Genomic DNA, 17,408 nt, shown 5'->3' with positions numbered 1-17,408 from the left:
TAAGATCCAGAATTGAGAGATAGGACCTCATGAAATTGCAAAGCTTCTGTAAGGGACACTGTCAAATGGCAACCAACAGAATAAGAAAAGATCTTTGCCAATGAGGACTAAAATCCAATATATACAAAAATCTCAAATAATATATATCAAATAATCCTATTAAAAATGGAGTAGAGAGCTAAACAAAGAATTCTCAACTGAGGAATATCAATTGGCTGAGAAGCCCCTAAAGAAATGTTCAACATCCCCTAGTCATCAGGGAAATGCCAATCAAAACAACCCTGATATTCCACCTCACAACAGTCAGAATGGCAAAGATCAAAACTCAGTTGACAGCAGATGCTGGCGAGGATGTGGAGAAAGAAGAACACTAGTCCCAAAAAGCTCTGAATACCAAGAAACAATTCACAATCCTTATGAAACTCAAAAAGAAGGAAGGCCAGAATGTGGATGCCTCAATCCTTCTTAGAAAGGAGAAAAAACACTCATGGGAGGAAATAATAGGGCAAATAGAGGAGCAGGGATTGAAGAAAAAAAATCCAGAGACTACATCACCTGGGCATCCACCCCATATGCAGCAGCCAAACCCAGGCACTATTTATGATGCTAAGTGCTTAGTGTCAGGAGCCCGATATGGATGTCTCCTCAGAGGCTCTGCCAGAATCATACAGATACAGCTGAGGATGCTTGCAGCTAAACATCAGTTTGAGCTCGGGGATCCTAATGAGGGAGCTGGAGAAATGACTGAAAGAGTAGAAAGGGTTTGCAGCCCCATGGGAAGAACATTACCAACCAATCAAACCCTCCAGAACTCCCAGGGACTAAAACACCAACCACATGGAGAGACCCATGACTCCAGTTGCATATGTAGCAGAGGATGGCCATGTTGAGCATCAATGGCCTTGGGTCCACTGAAGGCTCATTTTCCCAGTGTAGGTGGAACGCCAGGGAGCTGAGGTGGGAGAGGGGGTTGGAAGAAGGTGCACCTTCGTGGAAGGAAGTGGAAAGGGAGGGGAGGTGGTAGTGGGGGGAAAGTGGATAATATTTGAAATGTAAATACAGATAATATCCAATAAAAAATCATATTCTATTCAGAACACTCATGTCCCCTGACTTCAATTTCAGATACACCCTTTCTACTTCTCTCTGTGTATAAAAACCACAGGCAACTCTCAGGAACTGAAACTGAAAGTTTAACTGTTAGCTTACTAAAGAATCTCCCTTTTCCATGTGAGACTATACCTGAATTGGGAGAAATGAATTGCAAGTTTCTTAATCCAGAAATTACTATAGACTTCAATGCAAAGTAGCATATTGGTAGGACAACAGTTTGCAAAAATCAAATATGTCACCTACCTGTGTTGGACATGGTCTCGGAGGAAGTGCCGGTGGTTGGGGTAACAATCCTGAGTTAGCAGCTAAAAAACCAAAAAACAAAAAGACAATTAAGAACAACCTTTCCATACAAAGACAAAAAAATGTATTCAACTAATAATACTGACAGCATTTGCATGTTTACATTTATTAACTCCCTTTGAAGGCTTAGTTTTTTTCCCTAGGTGTATGCTATTCACAATAACAAAATTATAAGCATAGGTATCCATCAGCAGCAGATAAATGCATAAAAAAAAACTGGTGTGCGTTTATATATTCTTATTCAACAATACAGAAAATGAAATGCTATCATGTGCTAGAAAATGGGTACAACTAAAAATCATTATATTAAGGGAATAAGTCAGATTCAGAAAGACAAATACCATCTGTTTTCTCTCATTTACAGATCCTAAACTACGGAAGTAGAAAGAAAACTAAAGGAAGAGACGAGACCTACCAGAAGGGATGAAAGGCAGGGAGACCAATAGGAACGAATAGGAGGGTGAACACAGTCAAAGCACAAGATATACTTGAAACACATTGTTACGCAACATACAACAAACATATTCCAGTAAAAAATAACACATACCATTTCCAATACCCTTTTCATCTTCATAATACCCAGAATTCAAATATTTATGATGGTGGCAAAGATTAGGAAAAACCAAGTACTAACAAAAATGTATTCATATACTTTTATGCAAACATGCTTAAAATCTGTACATTTATCTTTGTTTTTTAAAATAAAGTTGTTCAATTAAAAACATTTTAAAAATAAGGAAAACATTTTTTTTAGCAAGAGCCGACTTAGCATAGAAAATGTGGTTGAGTCCTTATTCTGATGTTAGTTATGCATATTTAAATCAACCAGGTCCAAATGAATCAGGCCGGATGGAATCTTCTTTGGGTTCTCATATTTCTCACTAGCTTTCAGTCATTATTTCTCATTAGTTTGGTGCGTAGGCTGCAGCAAAGGAGGGGCCTGGGCTCAGCAGCTCTACCACCAATGAAGAAATGGACTGACCAACAGGAGAAAAAGCCAAAAATGATGGCTTGGCTTTACTGATTTCAAATCTTTCTCTTTTTTTCCCTTTCTAATTGTTACTAGCAATGATAACTAAATATAATTCTAAAATAATCTGGCCACATCTGAATGATCTTTTGGGATAAAGTTGAAGTCTAACATTTTCTTTGATCTTATGAGATACAGAGAATATCTGAGGAAGCCAAGAATGTCTGAATTCTAACTTAACAATGTGAATAAACAACTGGTATGAAATTTTAATGAAATCACACAGAAAAGGTAAACTTATAACCATACAGTGTCAAGTTAAACCACATTGTTTACAAACTACTCTGAAAACACTGGATCTACATAACTGTACATAGTTTATTCACAAGTCTGTGATAACTGCACTAATATTAGACAATGCTCTGTACCTTAAAAACAAGAGCCCCTTTACAAGGCTCAGGCACCATCATGGAAGAAAGAACAGGAAAGATTGTAAGAGCCAGAGATTGGGAAGAGCTGAAGCAAAACAGCATCTTCTAGACACAACAGGGCCACTGCACTCATGAATGCACAGCTGCTCTGGTTGCTGCACAGGACTGCACAAGGCCAAGCCAGTCAACATTCCATCATGGAGGGGGAGGAACCTCATGAAGAACAACTGACAGTAGTATATGGCTTCTAGAGGGCACAGAGTCCATTTTCCTTAATATATGGCTGTTTGTAGGTCTGCCATGATCCAGTAGATGGCCCCATAGCCAGAAGCACATGGGCAATATATTAGACACCCCTGAGTTATTAAAAAGAGGGGGTACATGGAGTAGGGGGAGTGAGAAAGATCAGGCAGAAATGAGATTAAATTTGATCAAAACACATTGAATAGAATCACAGAATTAATAGAAGTATGACATTGTTAAAATAGAAATAATAGCTAGTATACCAAGAGCATATATATTCTTGTACTTTCAAATTAATTTGGCTTCTCTGGATCAGACAAGCCCAAAGATGGAACATGGTGCTTTCCATAGATCTAGCTCCGAATAATGTCACAGGAATGCTTATTCTTGGCTAGTGTATGGATAGAGTACCAACAAGTGTGTCAACCTGGGATATGCCCCTCATTATAATTTTTAAAACATATCAGTGGGTCATAACTCCACAGGCTGAACAGGCATCAGTAAGAGCATAGAGCAGAAGAGAATGTTTAGAGCTGTAAGGATAACCCATCTCAGAGCACCTAATGTCCTCACAGGTAAGGCCTTTCAATTGCTACCAGTTACTTTTAAAACAAAACAAATACACAAGCAAAATTTGTGCACTTTCTAAAGAAAATGCCAAGCAATAAACTGCAGTTATCAAAAAAGACTGCTTAAGAAATTATAAGCCATTTAAGTACATTGACTCAACTTCCAGCCAAGATGGAGTAATAAAGAACACATATCCTCACCCAGCTGAAGCAATCAAACACAGAAAAAAAAAACATATGAAACAACAATTTCCATAATACTGGAACAAAACATGTAAGAAGAGTTTTGGGACCACAAGAAAATTAGGCAACAAAGGAGGTTATCTCTGAGATACAGGAAACAAAAAAAGGGGAGGAGGGCCCCATGACTCGCTCCACCCTCTATCTTGAACTGCTAAAGAAATAACATAAATCCAGATCCAGATCTGATTATGTTCTTTTTTTAAAAAAATCATTATTCAATTTTATTGTTTGAAATTCACTGAAAATTGCCCCAAATTCTGACTTGTAAAGCATTGAGCTCATTTCAAATAGAATCCTAAAATGAGTATGGGTACATACTTGTAGTGCCACAAGTCTGAAGCCACTCTGGGATACGGATACCATATCACAGTTCCTTACAACTAAACTTCAAACAGTAAAATAGTACATTGGGCTTGTGTGCATTCTTCCTTCTGAATCTTTTAAGAAAATATAACAGTTTATGTTCCTTAATACTAAAATAGGGGGACACAAATATACTGCATCACAATATTATTAACAATTTCATTTCCTCACTTCAGTACCTTACTACTTTTTCCCACCCATCCATACCTATCTCACACAAATACTATAAAGCTGAATTTAATTTTTAAAGTATTTATTTTGTTTTTTATATATTGCTGGTTTTCCTACACATAGGCCTGTTTAGCACATGAATGCTGTGCCTGTGGAAGCCAGGAGACTCAATCCTCTGGTACTGAAATCAGGCTATTGTGAGCCATCATTTAAGTGCTGAAAATTGAACCCATGTCCTCTGCATAAAAGCCAGTGCTCACAAGCACTGGGCTATCTCTCCAACCCCAAGGCTGAATTTAAATGGTGATAATTAAAAGTGGAGGGTGCTGCCTCACAATTGCTATCTCAGTCCTGGGAAGGTTGATAGAGTGGGATCTTAAGTTCATGGCCACCTAAGATATACAACAAGACCCTGTCTCAAAAGCCAAAGAAATGATTTTTTTAAATGGTGACAATGGATATGCCAGTCTTTCCTTCAAAAAAAAAATATGCACAGGTTCACCTGATAGTGTTTTCTATAGTTTTAGTAGATATCCTCTAATAACTTACGAAAATTCCCACCTATTCTTCTTTTAAAAGATTTATTTATTTATTTATTTATTTATGTATTTATTATAAGTACGCTGTCACTATCTTCAGACACACCAGAAGAGGGCATTGGATCCCATTACAGATGGTTGTGAGCCACCATGTGGTTGCTGGTAATTGAACTCAGGACCTCTGGAAAAGCAGTTAGTGCCACTGAGCCATTTCTCCAGCCCCCCCCCCCCCCGCATCTATTCTTATTTAGATATTTTTTCCATGACAACCTGATGGTGTATGTTAACTAGCACTGCAACTGTATCCACTCATATAATAATACAATTTCTTATAATGAGATAATGGCATTATGGATTTTCTAACATGAAAGCAAGACCTAATTTATATTGCTGAGATTTTTCTATCTCTTGGGTAAGATTTTGCTTTTTTGCAACCATATTAATAGGTGGCACAAACAGTCATGATTTTTCTTTTTCATATAACCCTTGGTTATGCTTGATTTGACTGCAAAGCATCCTCCTATTCCTCATTTTTCTGCACCAGGTTGAACAGAGTAAGAAATGTTTTCTGAACTATCAAATTAAAACTCTCCAGCAGAGACATATGGAAGTTTTTGTTTTTGTTTTTGGGGTTTTTTTTTTTTTTGTTTTGTTTTGTTTTGTTCTGTTTTTTGCTTAATTTGAAGTAGAAGATCCACTTCTAATTCAGTCTTTGAGATAGGAAGACACACCTTTAATCCAGATCATAACAAAGGATGATTCATCTTTATTGTGGGCCACACCTTCTGCTGGAAGCCTATATAAGGACATGGAAGAAGGAAGCTTTTGCTCTTTGCCTGTTTGCCCTCACTTCACTAGCAAGTTCATTTCTTCACTGGCATTAGAGCTTACTCCTTCAAGATGCCAGCATCTACTAAGAACCAGCTGAGACACCCAGCCTCGTGGACTGAGCAGCCACTGCATTCTTGGAATTTCTCTTCATAGGCAGCCATTGTTATACTAGCTGGAGTGCAGCTTGTAAGTCATTCTAATAAATATCTTTCCTATATGAAAATAAAGAGAATCATTCTTTAAGTTCTGTTACTCTAGAGAAACTTGACTAATAGAACAATCCTCTATATTGTGTGCTTGTTTTATATTTCATTAATCATTCATTGACATGCTTTGGCCTTGCCTTGTTCTACCTGAAACTGTCTGCTCAGATTATTAGTTTATAGGTTTTTTTCTTTTTATACTGAGATAGAATTATAGATTCTATTTTAATTACTTTTTATTAAAATCTCCTACGTTTTATATGTGGTGCTATATCATTTAGTGTTTAAAATATCTTAATTTGCCTTCTGATTTCTTGTCCTGGACTTTCTTTACTAAATGCCCATTAGTAGCAAATTTGATTATTGACATACAGTCTTATAATATATCGAGTATAGAATTTCACTATCTTGTTGAAAGGCCAAGTGTCAGTCAAATCACTACTCATTAGCTAGTTTTCTCTCTGGTTGTTTTGAAGAACTTTCTTTCTGATACTCTGAAATATCAAACTTTCCCATTACCTGTGCATGCCCTACTTGATCTTATTCTTTCCTTACCCTCCGGAGCTTTATGGAACTTTTGAACTTTGTGGAATCCCAAATTAACTTTGCCCAATCCTCAGTGTTTCTTTTTACTACCTTTTTTTTCTCTCATTTCTTGAAAAACTTTGTCTAACTGTGATGTGCTTGGGACAATTTTCTAAGACTTATTGTCCAACTAAGCCATTGTTTTCTCGGCCATACTTATTACACTATGACTCCAGTCACCAAATTTTAGACACTAAGTATTTTGTTATCTTGTTTTTGTTTGTTTTGGTAATTTTTAGAAACATATTTTTTTGTAACTTTGCCTGTGGTGATACTTGATGTCTGGGTAGAAAATGGGTCCTTCACTTCTCTTTTGTTTCGGCCAGATACATGAGGGCACTACCAAGAAGCAGAAGTAAGATTAATTCCTAGCTCTGCTGTCTGGCTTGAGCATACACTAATATTTTTGTAATATATAACAGTTTCAATACACACAACTAATTTTATTCTTAGCTTATTATGCAAAAAAGAAGCAAGATATTACACAAATTTGAGGAGACAGTTTAGTAAGAAAAAAATGCATATTTTCTAGATATTAAAATCCTTTCAAACCTCTTCCCTTCTAGTCCCTGAAAAAATAATATGCAAAGATTTTTAAAAGAATATGTTTTCTAAGGAATCTGATCAGCGACGAAGATAGAACAAAAATATGTATAAATATATTATATATACGTATATTTCAACAATTTTGTCCTGTTAAATAATCTACCTTTATGCCCATATTTGACAAATGTCATCCATTTTATATACCCTAATTAGCATAACTCTCATTCTTAAATATAATCAGGTGATTAAGTAATACTAGATATCTGTTTAAAATATTCCAACATAAGTACAGAATAAACAATGGAAAAATTATTTTAAAAAGACTTGACCTATACTAGTAGAAAACTTTAAATTATATATCATTAATAAAATAAGATTTATTCCAGAAATACTTAAATAATTACTATGTACTAGGTATTGTTTTGGTTGCTACAAAAATATTAGTGTGGAGGCAGGAGCTGAAAAAAATTATCCTTATAAATCCTATATGCTCAGAAGATAAACATAGAGGGAGTAAGATGAAATCTTGAGTTATGAAGTAAAGTTGCAATAAGAAATTCTGTTTAAAAAGATGAGATAATTGGAAGCTATTGAGAAAAGAACATTCAGAAAATTAAAAAGCACTCAGAAATTAAAATATGATAGCAAAAAGTGAAAGCTCAATAGAAAGTTTCAAAGTTAATCTCAGGAAATTTCCCAGAATGTAGGGTACTATTCAAATAAATGTTCTACCAAGAGACAGAATATATAAAAATGAAATCAATTAAATGGTTTAATACATTTTTCCAGAAATGAACAGCTTGAGCTTCTAAATTAAAAGGGCCTACTGCATACCTAACAACAGAAGAAAAAGAAGTATGGCAAGATACATTATCACAAAAATTACCACAAAATAATGCAATTAGAAAATATCTACATGTTTTTGTCAGGGAATGGGAGAAGAAGGCAGCCACATACAAAGTAACAGGTGTCCAAAACTTTCTGTGTCTCTAGGACCTAGAATTCATTGAAACACTTGTATCAGAATTCTAAAGAATATTTTACTCATGGCATGCGCTCACTGATAAGCAGATATTAGCCCAAAAAGCTCAGAATTCCCAAGAAATAATTCATAGACCTTATGAAGCTCAAAAAGAAGGAAAGCCAGAAGGTGGATGCCTCAGTCCTTCTCAGAAGGGAGAACAAAACACTTATGGGAGAAAATAAAGGGACAAATGGAGGATCAGGGACTGGAGAAAAGAACATCCAGAGACTGCCTCACCTGGGGATCCATCCCATATGCAGCCACTAAACACAAGCAATGTTGCTGAGGCCAAGTAGTGCTTACTGGCAGGAATCTGATATGGATGCCTCCTCAGAGAGGCTCTGCCAGAGCCATACTGATACAGAGGAGGATGCTTGCAGCTAACCAACAGATTGAACAGGAGGACCCCAATGAAGAAGCTAAAGAAAGGACTGAATGAGATGAAAGGATCTGCAACCCCATAGGAAGAGCAAAATGATCAACCAACCAAACCCACCACAGCTCCCATGGACTAAAACCCAACCAATGAGTACACATGGAGAGACCCATGGCTCCAGTTGCATATGCAGCAGAGGATGGCATTTTCTGACATCAATGGGAGGAGAGGTCGAAAGCCTCCCAGTCTAGGGGAATGCCAAGGTGCTGAGGTGGGAGAGGGAGCACCTTCATGGAGGCAATGGGAGGAGGAGGGGAGGGGATTGTGAGAAAGGGATAACATCTAAAATGTAAATGCAGAGAATTTCCAATAAAAATGGGGGGGGGGTTCAGGTAAATTGTCATTTAATACTAAATTCACATAACATGTTAATAGGTCTCCTTGTTTAAAATTATTACTTGGGCTGGAAAGATGGCTCAGCTTTCATGGCTAGGCTCACAACTAAAACTATAAAGCTATTTTTCAAATTTATTAAGTCTGATCCTCTGGATAGCACCCAAAACACTAACCTCTAACATTTTTTATCCTTTTACATCACTACACTTAGAAATCCCTAGGCAATCTGAATTCATTATTATAATTCTAACTAGTTCATGTTTATAAGTCTAACACTCTGGAGACTAACCTGGACTATATAATGAGCTCCAAGACAGCCCTGTCTAGAGAGTTGAGAGCTTGTTCCAAGAAAATATTCTCAGCAAAATAGTTCTCATAAACATCACCATTTATTAATTTTGTTCTGATTTGTAGGAGGCCAAAATCATCAGATAAAGGAAAACATGTACTAACTCACTGAATAAAAAGAAAGTAGCAAATGTGCTGAATGAAAGCTTCAAGAAAAAAAATTGGAATAACTTCAGCTAGAGAAGAGAGCTCCAATCCCTGCTAAGAATAGATTATGAAGAAAATAAACGTGTTTAAACTCCAATGGGGAGGCACTCAAAGAAGAGAAACTGCTAAAAACCAGTCTCAGTAAGAACTAGACTTTTAAGTATCGATCAAGTACAGAGTCAGCCAGTGTCTCAACAGGAGGAACACTTTTTTTCTTCTTGACAGGTTCATAAAGTGGCTATTTCACAATAATAAAAATTGTTCATTCTTTTCCTTGTAATCATAAAAGTATGTGTGATCTTATATTCATCTTCATTACTGAGTCATACACAGAGATACCACAGATATGTGTATATACTTAGCAAAAGGATTTCCAGGAATGCGTTCATAATAATGCCTACCTATAATCCTGTTGTTTGTTCATATGCATACATCCCCCAAATATAAATTTTATTAAATTCTATATCAGAATTTTGCCAACAATTAAGAGAAATGAATTTACATATGCTTTATTCAACAAGGATAATATTATTAACTAAGTTTGGAAAAGTGAGACAGACAAATTAAATTCTTTCTCTTTGCAGATGAGAATATTAACACCTGGAGAATAAAGGGATAATGTCAACTTTCCTACCATTATCAAACAGTCATCAATTTCACAATTTGAGCCTTCAAGCCAAGTTAAAGAGCAGAAAAAAACGGGATATAAGAATAAGCAGGTAGATGGGGGAGGGGATGTTAAGTCCAAGGAATGCAAATTTCAAAAGGCCTCAGAGCAAGAATATGCTAGCTCTTAGTAGAAGGATGCTTCTAATCATTCTATGAACCACAAACTCAAGACTAAAAGTGAGCTAATGACATGGCTTAGTGGGTGCCTTAGAGTTTTACTGCTATGAACAGAAACCATGACCAAGGCAACTCTTATAAAGACAACATTTAATTAGGACTGGCTCACAGGTTCAGAGGTTCAGTCTAGTATCATTAAGGTGGGAGCATGGCAGCACCCAGGCAGACGTGGTGCAGGAAGAACTAAGATTTCTACATTTACATCTGAAGGCTACTAGAAGACTGGCTCCCATGTGGTTAGAAGGAGGGTCTAAAAGTCCATGCCCACAATGACATACTTCCTCCAACAAGGCCACTCTATTCCAACCAGGCCACACCTCTAATAGTACCACTCCTTGGGCCAAGCATATTCAAACCACTGCAGTGAGTAAAAACACTTGCCATTTAAGCTTGACAACCTGATCTCAATGTCCAGAACTTATATTAAGGTGGAAAGGTGTCTGTCCACCTTTCTTTTGATTTAAAAAAAAACCAAGGACCAGTGAGATGATTCCATGGATAAAGGTGCTTGATACGAATCCTGATGACCTAAGTTTGATTCCTTGGACTCCCATGATTAAAGGAAAAAAACTGACTTCTCCCCCACTCCCCCAAGTGGTCCCCTCTTCATGTGCCATAGTGTACACAGAGGGAGAAAGGGGGAGGAGAAGAAATAAATAAAATGTAAAAGGTCCACTTCACAATAGGGAACCCATGCCTGGTAATACAAACCCAGATTTAAAACAAACAAACAATATGAAACAAAAACATAGCAGGGAAATCTAGGCTGTAGCATGGGAAAAGAGACTTACTACTGTTGTTTCATTAAACTGACATGCATAATGTCAAAACACCTTCTACACATTTGTGTTTATACTCATAGACAAATAATATTCTCAGCTTTAATCAAAGAGGCCACACTAAGTGGATCAAAGATCTCCACATTACACCAGATACACTGAAACTATTTGATGAGAAAGTAGGGAAAACCTTAGAACACATAGGCACAGGAGAAAATGTCCTGAACAAAACACCAATGGCTCGAGCTCTAAGGTCAAAGATTGACAAATGGAACTTAATGAGATTGCAAAGTTTCTGTAAGGCTAAAGACACTGTCAAGAAAACAAGACAGCAGCCAACAGAGTGGGAAAAGATCTTTACCAACTCCACATCAGATAGAGGCCTAATATCCAAGGTATACAAAGAACTCAAAAAGCTAGACACCAGAGAATCAAACAACCCTATTAAAAAATGGGGTACAGAGCTAAACTAAAAGTTCTCAATTGAGGAATATCAAATGGCTGAGAAACATCTAAGGAAGTGCTCAACATCCTTAGCCATCAGGAAAATGCAAATCAAAACAACCCTGAGATTCCACCTCACACCAGTCAGATTGGCCAAGATCCAAAACACAGATGACAGCAGATGCTGACGAGGATGTGGAGAAAGAGAAACACTTCTCCACTGTTGGTGGGGTTGTAAACTGATACAACCACTCTGGAAATCAGTCTGGTGGTTCCTCAGAAAAATGGACATAGTACTACCTGAAGACCCAGTTATTCCACTTCAGGGCATTTATCCCAGAGACACTCCAACACACAACAAAGATACATGCACCACAATGTTCATTGCAGCTCTATTTATAATAGCCAGAAGCTGGAAAGAACCCAGATGTCCTTCAGTAGATGAATGGATACAAAAATTGTGGTACATTTACACAATGGAGCACTACTCAGTTATCAGAAACAATGGCCTAACGAAATTCTCAAGAAAATGGATGCATCTAGAGAATATCATCCTGAGTGAGATAACCTAGTCACAAAAGAACAGACATAGTATGCAGTCACTGATAGTGGGATGCTAACTCCAGAGGCTCAGATTGCCCCAGAAACAACTCACAGACTGTGTGAAGCTCAACAAAAAAAAAAGAATATATTTTAATTAAAATAGAATTGTATCACATCCCCCTTTCCTCCCTACAGCCCTTCCTAGTCTCTCTCCTATCCCCTCAAATTAATAGCCTCTTTTCCTATATTATTATTACATATATATGTGTGTGTGTGTATGTATATGTACCCACAAATACTTAATTACAACCTTAAAAATGTATCTGAAATAAATAAATAAAAAACAAAGAGGCCACACTATATAGTAAATGGCCATTAATATTGAGATGCGTGATTGTTCAGAGAAAAGGGACTAATTCGGCTCTCTGTAAACAGGACATTTATTTATACCACCTCCTCTAAAGCTCGGGAAACACCACAGAAGAAAGGTCAAAGAATTTAAGAGCCAAGGATAGGAAAAAGGGTTGTGAAATATCATCTTGTAGGCACAACACAGCCATTGCTGTATGATGAGCTCACAGCATCTGAAGTTAATCTAAACTGAGCATTCACAAGGCATGACCCTGTCAACAATCAATCATTGATAGGGGAAGACTCATGGAGCCCTACTTGGAGCTGCACTGTTGAGCATGGATAAATCTTGGAAGACAGAGTAATTTTCTTTAGTTGTTTACCCACTGTTGAGCAAACCAAGCTCCAACGAATACTTCTAAAGCCATGGTCATACAGATGGCCCTAGTTAAGCTCAATGGGACACAAAACAAAAGGCATAAATTTGGGAAAGAAATTTGTAGGAGAGATGTGAGGTTGACAAAAGTAGAATACAGACGAGAAAGGGTAGGGTAAAAAGGATTAGAATTTATTATATACATATATAAATATGTCAAAGAACAAATTAAATAAAAAATAAATTTTTAAATAAAACAGTCATGTGATTACCTATTCACAAGTCCCAATTTTGATATCCAGCACCTATATGGCAGCTCACAACTATCTAGTTTCAGTTCCCAGGATTTGGATGCCCTCTTCTGGACTCCACTGGTACTTGCACTTATACAGATAAATAAATAATAAAATAAAGCTTTAAGTGTATATATCCAGTGTGGTACTGATATAAGAATAAGCATATGGGTCAACAGAAGGGAGTCTAAAAAGAAACCCTTAGAAGTCAAGTGAATCTCAATGAAGGTCCCAAAAAGGCCATGGAAAGTGAAGTATATTTTCTTTGACAACTAGTTCTGAGAAATTGAACATCCAAATATAAAGTGATTAACTCAGGACTTTTATGCAAAAAAGTCAAAATTAATTATGAATCTGAGTATAGGAGCTAAAATCATAAAACTTAAAAGAACATGAACAAAATGTTCAAGGCCTTGATTTAGATAAAGATTCCTCAGATGTGATCTACAAAAGGAAAAGACTGATAAAACCACAAATTTCCCAAAAACAAACTTATGGCCAAGTGTAGTAACACATTCCTATAATCCTTAGACCTTTTAAGTCCATGTTTTCATTATAGCTGAGTAATAGAGACAGACAAAGAAAAGTGTAACCTAGAAAAAGTTTCTATCATCCAGAAACCTCTTTTCTACCATTTTTTTCTTTTTTCAACCATTTTAAATATGATAGTAGTCTCCAGGCCCAAACCACAGCACTGTGTTAATAGAGAAATTTATACAGAATTTGTTGGAGAATAATAATAATAATAAACTCTTCTAAATAAAGACAGGCAGGAACCAGAAAAGGCAAAAGAAGCCAAGGACAGATAGTGCATTGGCCCACACTTTGCAGACTGCCTTTCATATAGATGTTCATGCTGAGCCCTGGTACATTCAGGTTTAGAAACAACCTGGACTAGGCTCATACCTCTGAAAAGTTTCATCTAGGCAAGCATCCAAATGTACTTCTCGTTGTTTACATGAACTTCTAGACTACAAATCTCACGCCAAAGGAACACTATATTGCAGCCAAGACTTTCTATCATCTCAAGAACTGAAAGCCTTAAAAAGACACATTAATGCTCTGTCAAGATAAATTCTAGTTGTGTTACTTCTAAGAGCAGACCCTCTATAACAAGCAAGATCAGGTCTAAAGGCAAACATTCAGATCTGGAACCAGAAGGGATGACTTAGCCACACGGTTCACAATCTGTGTGCTGTGACAAACCTCTATCTCCAAAAATAGTTACATTGTGATTCATAACAGTAGCAAAATTCCAGTTCTGTAGTGGCAATAAAAGTAATTTTATGGTTGGGTGTCACCACGACCCTAGGAACTGTATTAAAAAGGGCCCAGCATTAGGAAGGTTGAACCACTGCCTTAGCCTCCAAGGACAGGTGGGTGTGCTGACAGTAAGAGGACTGAGCATGAGGGAAGAGATCTGCTCCAGCTGTAAAGCAAAGTGAGGTGGATAAGTGAATATAATCACAGACTCATGTCTGCTGCTCTGCCCCACTTCCATAAAGGGAAGCTCAAGCAGATACTCCTATAAAATATTCCATTGAGCAGATGAATTGGGAAAGGCAAATAGAAGAGATGGAAGAGAAATACTTTCCCCTTTGCAATTGCAAAATGGGGTCCTAGCATTAGACCATATAGCTAAAAGTCTATTTTTAATTGCAAGTAGCTCAATGACCTTTGACAAACTAACTTGCATCTGTTTCTGTATCAGTAAACTGAGGAGGAAACAGTATGTACTTTGCAGGATTACTGTGAATATTGGAGATAATGCACAAAAAATGCCTTAAATGTATCCTGTGTACAAAATGAGACTCACACTACTGTCACTCATAACTATTGTATCTGCTGGTGGTAGGCAGTAGTGGAAATGAAAACCCGTAAGTGCAAACAGGAAAACGTGACTTAGCATTACCACTTCATAGATAGAACATATATTACTAGAAGAAGGGTCTGAGATCAATCATTTCATATACAAGAGAAAAATTGAAACTGAAATATGACATTCAAAAATGATCTTATTGGTATCTTCCAAACAGACTAAATGGGATTCCCTCTTTAATTTGTGAGTATCTGATGGATTATTCTCTAAGCTGTTAGGAGCCCTATAATGAGCATGTGCCCACCTCCCTATGTAAACTTCATAACAAGATGCAACCAAACAAAAAGTCAACGAGGTTTCAGAATTCATGATAAATAAACTAAAGCCAACTGTATTTCTTCCATACATTATCTATCCGTTGAAAGCTTTGAAAATAAATTTTCCTTTAAAAAATCTATTTAGAATAAAATTTTAAAAGAACAAAGTTCCTAAGACTAAATTTAACAAGATAAGTATAAGATCTGTATGCTTATGTGGTATAAGATACTATTGAATCCAATTTAAAGACCTAAATGAATAAAAAGTCATTCTGTGTTTGGGTAGTAGAAGACAATATTATTAAGAGACACTTTCTTTTCTGCCACTGCCATGCCATCCAGACTGAGGAAGACCCTGAATCTCTGGGACCACGTGAGCCATGGCCACGGTTGCATAGGTAAGCACTGCAAGGAGGCCACGGCGATGCTGGAGGCATGCATCGCCACGAGATAATCTTTGACAAATATCATCCAGGTAACTTCAGGAATGTTGGTGTGATGCAGTACCACTTGAAGAGGAACCAGAGCTTCTGCCCAACTGTCAACCTGGATAAATAATGGACATTGGTCAGCGAGCAGACATGGGTCAATGCAGTAAAAAACAAGAATGGAGCTGTTCCCATCACTGATATTGTTTGATCAGGCTACTACAAAATTCGGGGGAAGGGAAAGCTCCCTAAGCAACCTGTCACTGTGAAGGCCAAATTCTTCTGCAGAACAGCTGAAGATTAAGGGTGCTGGAAGTACCTGTGCTCTGGTGGCTTAATCTCCAATTTGGAGATTAATTAAATGCTAACATTTTCCAAAGAAAAAGAGAAAAACATGAGACAAACGTAACCTAAATATTGGTATAATCCCTACTGAAACACCAATTTTTTCTAGCAAGAACTAACAAGCTAATTCTAAATTTTATATGGAAACACTAGAGAGCCCAAATAATAGGAAAACACTAAAAAAGAAGAAAGTAGAAGGTCTTGTAGTTGCTGACACAGAAGCATGCTACAACAGCTATAAGTTTAAAGGAGAGATGGGGGGGAGTATATGGGAGGGTCTGGAGAGAGGAAAGAAAAGGAAAATTTTTGTAATTGAATTACAATCTCAAAAACGTTTTAAAGAGATGGCGATGGCTCAGCAGTTAAGAGCTCTGGCTGCACTGCCAAAGGACCTGGTTCAATCCCCAACAGCCAGCATGATGCCTCAGAGCCAACTTTAACTCTTGTTTAAGGGAATATAATGACCCCTTTGGCTGCGTGTGTACACACACATGCAGGCAAAACAACCATACATATAAAATAATTTTTAAAAAAGAACTCCAAACACATAATTACCAAGACGCTGTCATGTTCAAATAAGGATAGACATAAAGGAATAGACTTGAGACTCTAGAAATAAACACATACTTAATTGACTTTCCATAAAAGTATCAAAAATTAATAATCTTCAGAGAGTGATACAGGGAAAACTGAATAAATGCATGCAGAAAAATAAAACTGGTGTTCTGACTCATATGCAACAATTAACTCAGGACTCCAGATATAAATTTTAAAAGCACACTTATGAAAGTTCCTGAAGCGAAGGAAATGTGTAACCTTGAACTAGGCAATGATTTCTTCAATGGGATACTGAAAGCACAAGTGACAAACGCATATAAACTGAACCCATGAAAGCATTCAAACATTTACACTCAAGGGATACAGTCAAAAATGCAAAAGACAAGCCCACAGAATGAGAGGAGATAATCTGTACGAGAAAGACCAGAAAAGAAACTTGTATCTAGAATATGTTTTTTTAAAAAAGAAAAGAAAAAAGAAAAAATACAAATCAAGGGGGAGGAGAAGCTCAATGGGACAGCAAGCCCATATGAAGACTTACATGTCAACTAACCTAGACCCCTGGGAGATCCTAGAGACTAAGCCACCAGCCACCAGCCTTGGGCTGGTCCAAGGCCCCCTGGCACATATGAGGCCTTGCATGGCCTCAGTGGGAGCTGATGCGCCTAATCCTGTAGAAACTTGATGCTCCAGGGAGAGAGGATGCAAGGTGTGAGGTGGGGGATGGGCAGGTGAGGGGGGTAGAGTTGGAGGGAGCACCATCTTGGAGACAAAGGGGGGGGGGTTACAGGGTAAAGAACTCTTAGAGAGGAGACCACAAGGGGGCAACATTTAGAATATGAATAAATAAAGCAAATAGAACAAATAAAACCTGGCAATGTTTTTATAGATACTTCTTCCAACATGGT

General features: G+C 37.2%; 1 protein-coding gene and 1 pseudogene across 10 annotated transcripts in view; one reads left to right on the top strand and one right to left on the bottom strand.

Annotated features, from left to right (window-relative positions):
• REPS2 (RALBP1 associated Eps domain containing 2) overlaps positions 1–17,408 on the bottom strand; it is a gene marked incomplete at both ends in the record, with an annotated part of 213,101 nt that overhangs the window by 59,028 nt on the left and 136,665 nt on the right. For all 9 annotated transcript variants that reach the window (XM_080910746.1, XM_080910748.1, XM_080910752.1 and 6 more), the window contains one exon: positions 1,357–1,418. In XM_080910746.1, the coding sequence (XP_080766872.1) occupies positions 1,357–1,418 (62 nt within the window). The remainder of the gene's footprint in view (positions 1–1,356; positions 1,419–17,408) is intronic.
• Positions 15,501–15,935, top strand: LOC308415613 (large ribosomal subunit protein uL15-like; annotated as a pseudogene). The gene has a single exon. The product of its transcript is annotated as a large ribosomal subunit protein uL15-like (transcript).

The sequence above is a fragment of the Micromys minutus genome (assembly GCF_963924665.1).
Source record: "Micromys minutus genome assembly, chromosome: X".
NCBI classification, from domain to species: Eukaryota; Metazoa; Chordata; class Mammalia; order Rodentia; family Muridae; genus Micromys; species Micromys minutus.
The sequence above is the reverse complement of the archived record's forward strand: the minus strand, read 5'-3'. Positions and strand labels throughout refer to the sequence as shown.